Source organism: Schistocerca americana, chromosome 1, assembly GCF_021461395.2.
Source record: "Schistocerca americana isolate TAMUIC-IGC-003095 chromosome 1, iqSchAmer2.1, whole genome shotgun sequence".
Classification (NCBI taxonomy): Eukaryota; Metazoa; Arthropoda; class Insecta; order Orthoptera; family Acrididae; genus Schistocerca; species Schistocerca americana.
Genome location: NC_060119.1, coordinates 852,787,901 through 852,800,653, shown reverse-complemented (window position 1 = coordinate 852,800,653; position 12,753 = coordinate 852,787,901). Strand labels below are relative to the sequence as shown.

The 12,753-nt window shown below is 36.8% G+C and overlaps 1 protein-coding gene across 1 annotated transcript in view; it reads right to left on the bottom strand.

The window, feature by feature from the left end:
• Nucleotides 1-12,753, bottom strand: part of LOC124613427 (formimidoyltransferase-cyclodeaminase-like) — a 116,127-nt gene that overhangs the window by 72,223 nt on the left and 31,151 nt on the right. Inside the window, exons 2-3 of the mRNA XM_047142133.1 lie at nt 10,468-10,651; nt 9,459-9,676 (exon numbers count right to left, since the gene is read on the bottom strand). Coding sequence (XP_046998089.1) covers nt 9,459-9,676; nt 10,468-10,651 — 402 coding nt within the window. The remainder of the gene's footprint in view (nt 1-9,458; nt 9,677-10,467; nt 10,652-12,753) is intronic.

The window sequence follows — 12,753 nt, the reverse complement described above, 5'->3', positions numbered from 1 at the left end:
GACTTTTATAAATGCACCCCTTTCCCTAAACCATATGTAAGCTCAGCAGAATGGGTGGTGGATCACCCTAGCAAAGACAGGGACTGCAAATGGAGAAATCTTTGTCGAAGGATAGATTTTTATTATCGAAGCCTGCGAACAATTATCTCAAAAGCAGCAAAGCTGGTCAAATGTTCACTTGCTACTGTCGTGAGCATCTATGGAAAGAGACAGGACAGTAAAACCACCATTAGGTGGTAAACGGTTGGAAATCCATGACTCTTCACAGAACATGGGGTTCAGAGGCTTGTCTGCTCTTTAAAGGAGGATAGACGATGATCTGTGGCATCTTTGCTGAAAGAGCACAATGCTGGTGCATGCACAAGTGTTTTGGAGCACACTGTTCATTGTACTTTATTGAACATGGAGCTCCACAGCAGACCACACCTACGTGTTCACATGTTGACCCAATGACATCATCATTTATGACTGTAGTGGGCACAGGACAATTGGGACTTGACCGTTGACCAATGAAAATATGTTGACTCTTTGTGTTAGTAACATTTTTGCTACACTAGGTCAATTGTGGTGAACAGAGGCTTGAAATGTGCAGTGCACTACAGACACAGGCTGATGGGAGCTATGTTATGCTGCTGGAGGCATTTCTCTGTGGTTGCATTGGTAGTGTGGTAGTAATGTCTTCACATGCTGACAGCTGCGAACCACCTGCACCCCTTCATGCTTGATGTTTTCCTCAATGGCGATGTCATCTTTCAGCAGTATTATTGTCCATGTCTCAGAGCCAGAACTGTGTTACAGTGGTTTGAGGTGCATTCTAGTGAACTCCGATTGACATCTTGGCAACCAAATTCACTTGATGTAAATCCTATGGAACCCATCTGGATCGCCATCATGCACCGTGTATGCAAATCAGCGGTCTGTTATTTACACAAATTACATGACCTGTGCACAGACATCTAATCCTGCATACCTCCAAAAATCTATCAACAAACTGTCAGACCCATGATACACAGAATCAGTATCGTATTTTGATCCAAAGACAGACAAACAAGCTATTGAGCAGGTGGTCATGTTGTTTTGACTCATCAGTGTATAATCTAATTTCATTAACCTGATTAATTTTACTCCATTACATTATTTTCATAATAATTTCCTTGATTCTTAACTTATAATCTCTTTTTAAGGCATTATCCATTCAGATCAACTGATCTTCCAAGTCCTTTGCTGTCTCTGAAAGAATTATAATGTCATCCGCAAGGTGGAAAGTTTTTATTTTCTCTCCCTAAACTTTAATTCCCTTTCCAAATTTCTTCTTGATTTCCTTTACTGTTTACTGAATGAACAGATTGGATTACATCAGGGATAAGCTACAACTCCGTCTCACTGCCTTCTCAACTACTGTTTCCCTTTCATGTATTTCCACTCTTATAACTGCAGTCTGGTTCCTGGACAAGTCATGCATAACTTTTTGCTTCCTATATTTTTTACATACTACTTTCAGAATTTCAAAGAATTTGCTCTAGTCATCTTCTGAAAATATTTTTCTCAAACTATAAATTTTGTAAATATAGGTGGGCCCTTCTTCAGTCTATCATCTAGGATAAGTCATATTATTGGTGTTGCTAGCTCCTACATTTCTCAGAAATTACCAAGGTCAGCTTCTACCAGTTTTTCCACTCTTCTATAAATAATATAGCTCAGTAGTCTTCAGCCATAACTTATTAAACTGATGGTTCATTAATATTCACAACTGTCAACACATGCCTTATTTGCAATAGGAATTACTCTCTGCTTGAAATACGAGGGTATTTCTCTTGTATCATATTACGACCAAGTGAAATAATTTTGTCATGGTATTTTCTTCCAAAGAGCTCCATAATCCAAAGAAATGTCTTATTCCAACGAAATAACAAGTGTAAATGACAACTGCTCCCACAGTCAAGTGGAACGTAGCTAAACCACAACCAACATTAGATTAGATTAGATTTACTTTCATTCCAATTGATCCATAGTGAGGAGGTCCTCCAGGATGTGGAACATGTCAGAAAAACAACTAAAACAAATAAGCTAATGTACCATTCCACAGGTCCCAAGTGGAATGATCGTCCTTTTTAATTAACACTATATGAAAGTCATTTTACAAATACTAATGCACTGAATTTAAAATAAAAAAGTTTTTTATTTATTTATAAGGTAATAAACATGTAATACAACTACTATAATACTTATTTACAATAAACACATTACTGCACAAAAATGGTGCAGAAGTTAGATTGTACTTACACACACACACACACACACACACACACACACACACACACACACACACATTTACAATGAACACATTACTGCACTGAATTTATATATATATATATATATATATATATATATATATATATATATATATATATATATATATATATACAAATCAGTTGGTTTTACTGAGAAATTCATCAATGGAGTAGAAAGAGTTGGCCACCAATAAATCCTTTAGGCTACTCTTAAACTGAATTTCATTGGATGTTAAGCTTTTTATGGCTGCTAGCAAGTTATTGAAAATGTGTGTTCCTGAATAATGCACACCTTTTTGTACAAGACTAAGTGACTTTAAATCCTTGTGAAGATTATTCTTATTTCTAGTATTGATTCCATGAATTGAGCTGTTGGTTTGAAAAAGTGATATATTTTTAATGACAAATTTCATTAAGGAATAAATATATTGGGAAGCAATAGTTAGAATCCCTAGTTGCCTAAACAGGCTTCTGCAGGATGTTCTTGAGTTCACACCACATATAACTCTTACTGCACATTTTTGTGCCCGGAAAACTTTAGCTTGGCTTGATGAATTACCCCAAAAAATAATCCCATATGACATTATAGAATGAAAGTAAGCATAGTATGCCAGCTTTTTCATTTTTATATCCCCTATGTCTGACAAAATTCGCAATGCAAACAGAGATTTGTCAAGACGCTTCAGCAGTTCTGTGGTGTGCTCCTCCCAGTTGAATTTGTTATCAAGCTGTAATCCCAAGAATTTAACACTGTCCACTTCTTCTATCTTCTTGTCATCATATGTTAAACATATACTCGTGGGACACCCCTTACAAGTTCTGAACTGCATGTAGTGTGTTTTTTCAAAGTTTAGTGACAAAGAATTGGCTAGGAACCAGTGATTAATGTTCACAAAAATTTTATTAGCTGATATTTCTAAGACTACACTTGATTTGCTATTTATTGCAATGTTTGTATCATCGGCAAAGAAAATGAACTTGGCATCTGGTAATGTTACTGATGAAAGGTTATTGATATACACAAGAAAAAGTAACGGCTCCAAAATGGAACCTTGTGGGACCTCACATGTAATTAGTTCCCAGTTGGATGATGCTTGATACATGTCTTTCCTAATAACACCCTTTGTTTCCTGCCAGAGATATAAGATATGAACCATTTTGCAGCATTTCCTGTTACACTATAATATTCTAATTTACTTAACAGGATACTGTGATTTACACAGTCAAATGCCTTTGACAGATCACAAAATACTCCAGTTGCCTGCAATTTTTTGTCTAATGAATTAAGCACATTTTCACTGTAGGTGTAAATAGCCTTCTCAATATCAAAACCTTTTAGAAATCCAAACTGTGACTTTGACAGTATGTTATTTGAGATAAGATGGTAATAAAGCCGACAGTACATTACTTTTTGGAAAATTTTTGAGAATGCTGGCATCAGTGAAATTGGACGGAAATTTGATGCTATTTCTTTATCTCCCTTCTTAAACAGTGGCTTAACTTCAGCATATTTCAGCCATTCAGGAAATATTCCACTGATAAATAACTGGTTACACAGATAGCTTAATATGTTACTTAGCTCAGAATCACATTCTTTAATTAACTTTGTTGATATTTCATCATACGCACTAGATGTTTTTGATTTTAAAGATTTTATGGTGGACAGTATTTCTGTTATGGTAGTGAGGGTCAAATTCATATTATGGAAGTTGCTTGAAATTTCTGGTCTGAGGTATTCCATCGCAGCATCTACCGAACCTGACAACCCCATCTTTTCAGTAACAGTTATAAAATGTTTATTAAAAAGTTCTGCAACACTATACACACCTGTCACCAATGTATCATTTTCTCTTAATGCTATTTGTTCCTCTTCATGTCTGGTTCTACCGGTCTCCTCCTTCACTATATCCCATATTGTCTTTATTTTGTTATTTGATATTACTATCTTTTCCTTGTAATATATTTGCTTTGACATCCATATTACAGTCTTTAATATTTTGCAGTATTTCTTGTAATGTGCTATAGCATCAACATCAAAACTGTTTCGGACTGACAGATACAGTTTTCTTTTTGTTTTACAAGATACCCCTATTCCTCGAGTAATCCAGGGCTTTTTTGTAGACTTTGCTCTAACCTTGGTAAGTTTTGGAGGAAAACAGTGTTCGAATAAGGTAAACACTTTATTAGCAAAAGTATTATATTTTTCATTCATGCCATGGGCACTGTAAACATCAGTCCAGTGAATGTCTCTGAGGAGTGTCCTAAAATAATCAATTTTTGGCGTATTGATTACCCTCTTGAGCTCAGATTTAACAGATTTTATATCCTGTTCAGTATTAACATTTAACAGAAGGAACTGCATGTCATGGTCTGAGAGGCCATTGACTATTGGTTTTGTAATATAGTTTTGTTCATTGGACTTTTCTATAAAGATATTATCAATGGCTGTTTGTGAGCAAGTGGCTACCCTAGTGAGGAACTTTACAGTGTACTAATGCATAATACTCTACCAGTCTCTAACATTTTGGAAGTATACTGAAATACCCCAGTAAAGAATTATAACTAGAAACAATTTTGTCAGAAAACTGATTCAGATAAAGTGTGAATGACAGACAGACACCATATAGACAACAGCATAATCAATTGTGTATTCTGATACAGTCCTGTGTTGCAGGCACAATCATGTCAACAGGATTGATGTCCAGCTAAATTATGTAACAAGAGTTGAGACTGGCACACTGAAATCAATAGTATTTTTTTGGTTTCATCTCATATCCAAGAAAGCTCTACCAAATTGCATAGAACAGCAGCAGGGTACTACAGTAGTACAAGTTTATATGCCAACTAGCTCTGCAGATGACGAAGAAATTGAAGAAATGTATGATGAAATAAAAGAAATTATTCAGATTGTGAAGGGAGACGAAAATTTAATAGTCATGGGTGACTGGAATTTGAGTGTAGGAAAAGGGAGAGAAGGAAACATAGTAGGTGAATATGGATTGGGGGACAGAAATGAAAGAGGAAGCCGCCTGGTAGAATTTTGCACAGAGCACAACATAATCATAACTAACACTTGGTTTAAGAATCATGAAAGAAGGTTGTATACATGGAAGAACCCTGGAGATACTAAAAGGTATCAGATAGATTATATAATGGTAAGACAGAGATTTAGGAACCAGGTTTCAAATTGTAACACATTTCCAGGGGCAGATGTGGACTCTGACCACAATCTATTGGTTATGACCTGTAGATTAAAACTGAAGAAACTGCAAAAAGGTGGGAATTTAACCAGAGGTTGTACAGAGATTCAGGGAGAGCATAAGGGAGCAATTGACAGGAATGGGGGAAATAAATACAGTAGAAGAAGAATGGGTAGCTTTGAGGGATGAAGTAGTGAAGGCAGCAGAGGATCAAGTAGGTAAAAAGACGAGGGCTAGTAGAAATCCTTGGGTAACAGAAGAAATATTGAATTTAATTGATGAAAGGAGAAAATATAAAAATGCAGTAAGTGAAACAGGCAAAAAGGAATACAAAAGTCTCAAAAATGAGATCGACAGGAAGTGCAAAATGGCTAAGCAGGGATGGCTAGAGGACAAATGTAAGGATGTAGAGGCCTATCTCACTAGGGGTAAGATAGATACCGCCTACAGGAAAATTAAAGAGATCTTTGGAGATAAGAGAACGACTTGTATGAATACCAAGAGCTCAGATGGAAACCCAGTTCTAAGCAAAGAAGGGAAAGCAGAAAGGTGGAAGGAGTATATAGAGGGTCTATACAAGGGCGATGTACTTGAGGACAATATTATGGAAATGGAAGAGGATGTAGATGAAGATGAAATGGGAGATATGATACTGCGTGAAGAGTTTGACAGAGCACTGAAAGACCTGAGTCGAAACAAGGCCCCCGGAGTAGACAATATTCCATTGGAACTACTGACGGCCGTGGGAGAGCCAGTCCTGACAAAACTCTACCATCTGGTGAGCAAGATGTATGAAACAGGCGAAATACCCTCAGACTTCAAGAAGAATATAATAATTCCAATCCCAAAGAAAGCAGGTGTTGACAGATGTGAAAATTACCAAACTATCAGCTTAATAAGTCACAGCTGCAAAATACTAACACGAATTCTTTACAGACGAATGGAAAAACTAGTAGAAGCCAACCTCGGGGAAGATCAGTTTGGATTCCGTAGAAACACTGGAACACGTGAGGCAATACTGACCTTACGACTTATCTTAGAAGAAAGATTAAGGAAAGGCAAACCTACGTTTCTAGCATTTGTAGACTTAGAGAAAGCTTTTGACAATGTTGACTGGAATACTCTCTTTCAAATTCTGAAGGGGGCAGGGGTAAAATACAGGGAGCGAAAGGCTATTTACAATTTGTACAGAAACCAGATGGCAGTTATAAGAGTCGAGGGACATGAAAGGGAAGCAGTGGTTGGGAAGGGAGTAAGACAGGGTTGTAGCCTCTCCCCGATGATATTCAAACTGTATATTGAGCAAGCAGTAAAGGAAACAAAAGAAAAATTCGGAGTAGGTATTAAAATTCATGGAGAAGAAATAAAAACTTTGAGGTTCGCCAATGACATTGTAATTCTGTCAGAGACAGCAAAGGACTTGGAAGAGCAGTTGAATGGAATGGACAGTGTCTTGAAAGGAGGATATAAGATGAACATCAACAAAAGCAAAACAAGGATAATGGAATGTAGTCTAATTAAGTCGGGTGATGCTGAGGGAATTAGATTAGGAAATGAGGCACTTAAAGTAGTAAAGGAGTTTTGCTATTTGGGGAGCAAAATAACTGATGATGGTCGAAGTAGAGAGGATATAAAATGTAGGCTGGCAATGGCAAGGAAAGCGTTTCTGAAGAAGAGAAATTTGTTAACATCCAGTATAGATTTAAGTGTTAGGAAGTCATTTCTGAAAGTATTCGTATGGAGTGTAGCCATGTATGGAAGTGAAACATGGACGATAAATAGTTTGGACAAGAAGAGAATAGAAGCTTTCGAAATGTGGTGCTACAGAAGAATGCTGAAGATTAGATGGGTAGATCACATAACTAATGAGGAAGTATTGAATAGGATTGGGGAGAAGAGAAGTTTGTGGCACAACTTGACCAGAAGAAGGGATCGGTTGGTAGGACATGTTCTGAGGCATCAAGGGATCACCAATTTAGTATTGGAGGGCAGCGTGGAGGGTAAAAATCGTAGAGGGAGACCAAGAGTTGAATACACTAAGCAGCAGATTCAGAAGGATGTAGGTTGCAGTAGGTACTGGGAGATGAAAAAGCTTGCACAGGATAGAGTAGCATGGAGAGCTGCATCAAACCAGTCTCAGGACTGAAGACCACAACAACAACATACCACCCACCAGGTTCATATCTAGAAAGCTTCCTTGTAATCTACTCTTTGTAATTTTGAAGAGTGCTGGGGAGCCATCTGCACATTATTTTCTAGGCAAGACCTGAGAATCAGACTAACCCTACCATCCATAGAACCTAAAAGCGATACGAGACTCAACAACACCAGAATCAGGCATATAAGAAGCAAAGAATTCTTTAACAATTGCAGTCTAGTCTGTGATAGTAGGGGAATAAAGCAGACAGTAAAACACAATTTTAGGGAACTCTCAAGAGTAAGATTTCAGAGGCAATGGAATTAGTTCATAATTGCCTCAGCAAGGGCTGTTGCATGATTAAGTTCTCTGAACAGAAAGCTCTGATGGAACTGTGATATTAGTAACAGTTCTAAATGTTGCTATAATTTTATAGTAGTTTACTAATACTTTTGAATGTTTGTTTCATGTCTTACTCTTCTGTTTATTTTTACTCAGGGCAAACATGTTTGTATGGGTTTGAAGTTAACTTTTTTTTGTTTTTATCACAGCTATTTTCCCACACAACATGTTGAAGAGGATTTACTGTACGCATAGGTTATGACAAAAATTCTAATTTCAACCATTTAAACATTGGTAATAAAGTGACAAACTAAAGTGTAAGATAGTAATATTATGAGAAGGATGGTTGCCACTCACCACATAATGGAGATGCTGAGTCACAGAGAGGCACAACAAAAAGACTGTCACAAAATAAGCTTCTGGCCAACATGGCCTTTTTGTCAGAAATAGACAACAGATAACACCACACACACATACATACACACACACACACACACACACACACACACACACACACACACACACACACACACACACACACACACACACTTACACACTCATGCAAGCACAGAGTGTATGACATCCATTTGAATAAAGAAACAAAGAAGCAAGACCACAGACTTTTTTTTTTAGACATGGAAGTTGTCCCTCAATAAACATAGATGTCTCCTATTCTTATGCTGATCGTAGTGTAAAAAGCACAACTGTCTAAAACTTGACAGTGGACTACGTGTGAGATGCATCCTACAGCAAACAAGGATACTAAGCACCCAATGAAAATGTAAAGGAATCCCAGTGATAAATAAAGATTGCTCAAAAGAAATTTAGAATCAATTCTAAGAACCTCTAATAATAAGTGCTTAAACAAGCAGCTCTGAGAGGATGTGTGCAGAGCAGCCCAGCCCTAGTGTTGCATGTACTGACAACAAGAAACTAATATACAGAAAACCGCCCTGTTGTGCACGTGCAGAAACATACATGCTGGTTAGTAAAGACGTGCCACGATAGTAATAAGACATGGTACAGTGCCAATATTATCTAAATTAAAATTAAAAATACTTGACAGAAATGAAGATTTGGGGGACATCTGTTCAATAAAACTTTGATACAGAAAACATATTAATAAAAAATATGTAAGTTCTCCTAATGCTTTAGGTCAATTGTTGGGCACCTGAGGATGTGACTTTAAAGTCATGAGACTAGCTGTGAACCAATAGGAGATCTATAAATCTTCTCATAGCAGCTGTTGCAGGTATTTACTTATTCAAATTTACACAGCTGTGCCTGCCCCACTCACCAAGTGATTTGTAAGGTGTAAGGTTTTCTAATTTGCAATTCTATGTTTATTTAGTTATATGAGACCTGTTAAGTATTTTTCAAAATTTTTTTACATTTATAACTACAAAATAATTTACTGTTTTTAATCATTATTAAATAAGTGCAACAAAGGTTAACTGATCACTTGTTTAAATATAAATCTAAGATTACCTTTTCTTCCAGACCTTCATATTCACCAGCTCGGATCTGAGGTACAGTTTTCCGGTAATCTTGTGATGATGCAGCACCATACAGATATACAGGGATGTTTAACACTACTGATAAAGTCAATGCCAAGTGTTCAGCATATGAGCAACACTCTTCCTCAGTAATACCTTTCACGGGCACCAGTGGACATACATCCATAGCTCCAAGCCTTGGATGTGAACCTTTGGATAAAACTTTGAATAAATCAATGTGTCAAGTATCAAAAGTGTATGAAAAGATAGGCTGCTACTTACCATCAAGATGAGATGTTCGGATGCAGACAGGCACAATTAAAAGATACTTGCACATAAACTTTTGGCCACAGCATTCATCAGAAAAAGAAAGAGAAACTGCCATCATTCATTGACACAAGCAAGCACACCTCAAGCACATAACCATCAACTCCGACAGCTCAGACTGGTCCAAGCTGCCGGAGTTGGTGGTCATGTGTGCATGTGGTTTGCTTCCTTCTGTGAATGAATGATGTGTATTTCTCTTTCTTTTTCTGATGTGGGGTGTGGCCAAAAGCTTATGTGTAAGTGTCTTTTAGTTGTGCCTGTTTGCAACTTAACATGTCATCTTTACTGTAAGCAGCAGTTTACCTTTTCCTTCATTATTGATATTCTAACCTGGAGTTTCAGTGTGGTAAGTTTAATTCTACAGAACAAATTGGAATACTAAAAAAATATGCCACATTACACTGATGTCAAACTAATTCAACTGTCAACAGTAGTTTTGTTTGCAAGGCTTCATATCCCTTGGGTGTAAGTGATACTACTCTTCAGTCATTTGTTGTTCAACAAATCAACTGTAAAACTCAGACACCATGGATATCAGCAGTCTAACCATTGTGCTCTGCATTAATCTGTGTGAAATAATTATATTTATGCCAATGTTATCTTATGAAATGCACTGTCTCTGCACTCTTAGTACCAAAACTCATGATGATCAAAGAAATCTACTGTTTCTGTACCTGTGTGGAAGGCCATGTCTATGTGCTGAGCTGCAGCCTTAGCAGCATTAACAGCTCCATCCACAACAGCATCTGGTGGTCCAACAAAACTTACAACTGTTCTGTTTGTAGAAATTCCAGGTTCCACTTCCAACAATGTGCAACCCACTGTTGATTTGATGGCTTCAGATATTGCTTCAATTGTCTGAAAAGCATGCAGTATTTTTATATGAATAACTTCATTCACTTTTATCAAAGTACTATTGATAATGACATTGATTTTCATTACTAATAATGTCTTCAGCCTTTTGAATATCTGCTAAAAGAAAACAATAATAAAATAGAAACAGAAAAATTCAATATCAAGAACTCAGAGATGCAAAAAAGAACCTTTATGCCTAGTTGAGGGTAGCAGACACACAAAAGAAATATAATAAAATGTGTCTTAACTTTTTATGAAATATGTCGTACCAAAAGTCATAAATTGCACTCCATATAATACTGCAAGCAATGATCTGTACATTGATCAATGAATTATTCAAGCCAAAGAAATCAATTATCATTCAAAAAGATGAGACCGTTTTTCATTCCTTGTCAATGTTTGAAAACAAATGGTTCAGTTTTAAAACTGACAATGACAAGTTGCCAAGAAATATGAATTCTTATTCTGCAGCTTCATTAGTATTGATGACATGATTAAAATGCAAATTTAAGTAGCAGCTATTTCTGTATGTGTACAACATTCTTTGTTGATTGACATTCGTCATAATATTTCATTACCGACTGTAAAATCTGAATATGCTTCACAACTTTAATGGAAACTTTTTGGTTTGTTATTGAATTTTGTCTGTATACATTAATGCACCTGTAGTCTCAATGCCTGTCCAGTATCTAAGGGTTCAATTTAGGTAAAAGAATTATTAGACCATATTCCACATGAGCTGGGTGGTGGAAAGACGTTGGACTCCCATTCAGGAGGATCAGATGACCATCAAGGGTTATGCATTTGTAAAGAAAAATGAAATGTATTGTAATATCTGTGTAATGTGAGTTTTTCATATCTTTGTAATATGTATACAATTGAATCTTTGAGAGCAGAACCAAGGTTGCTCGTCTTTTCTCACAAAACTGAACCTATTGTGTGTGTGTGTGTGTAACACATATCTCTGAGGAACCATGTTTTTGTGAATCTTATGCACCTCGTATTCTGTTTTAAATAAATAATCTTAACAGACTATGGGCCCAGACTGCTTGTGAACAGCTGCAAAGTAATTGGTTTTGCTTGTGACTAAGATAACATGAATTTGCTTGTTGTTTGTGTGTTCAATGAAAATGGCGGCTGGTGTTGGTGATAAGAAAATACCAGTGGAAAAAACTCGAAACACCTGAAGACTGGGCAAAGTGGAAATGGCATGTGTCGATGCTGTTGCGAGTATATGTGCTTGAAGACATCGTAAACGTTACATACAAGTGCCCTGAACTGCTGCACGATGTGACTACGGAGGAAAAGGCGGCACATCAGCAGTAGCTGAAAGATGATGCGAAAGCAGGAAATTTACCAGCAAGTGTGTTAGAAAAATCTGTTGCTGAGCTCATTTTAACATTCTGCCATGCAAGTTAAATTTGGGAGAAGTTACATGCACAATTCAAACAGTGCAGTACACAACATCTGAACATGTTGGTAGAAGCATTTTTTTTGTATTCATTGTGACACCAAAGAGGACATTAACACACATGTCACAAAACTGCTGAAGCTTTCCATGGATTTGAGTCACAAACTGCAGAAGCACAATAAAAATGTTTTGTCTGAAAGATTTTTAGATGGCTGAATTCTCTCCACACTAGGCAAAGAATATGACAATTTCAAGGACCTGTGGGACACAGTTCCATCTAAAAATCAAAGCATGAACTTTTTGATTGAAAAATAGTGCACAAATGAATTGTGTGGTCAAAGTATGGTTGAAACAGCTGCATTTGATACACACAGTTGCCCTAAAAAGAAAATTCAGTGAAATAAAAGTGACAATGTCGGTTGTGAAAAATCGAAAACGAATATTCAATGCGCGAAACAAAGATTTCCTTGTCACAAATGTGGGCAGGCAGACCACTGGGCAGCAGAGTGTCCAACAAAAGAGACAGATAACATCTTTGCATCAATCATTCTGAAAAGAACATGGAAAAGAATGTTGCATTTTTGTCACACGTTTTCAGTGCTTCAGTCGAAAACTGTGTTGGAATTGACAGTTGTTACTGTGACAGTGGTGCCACAAATCATATCATTTCAAATAAACAATATTTCATATCATA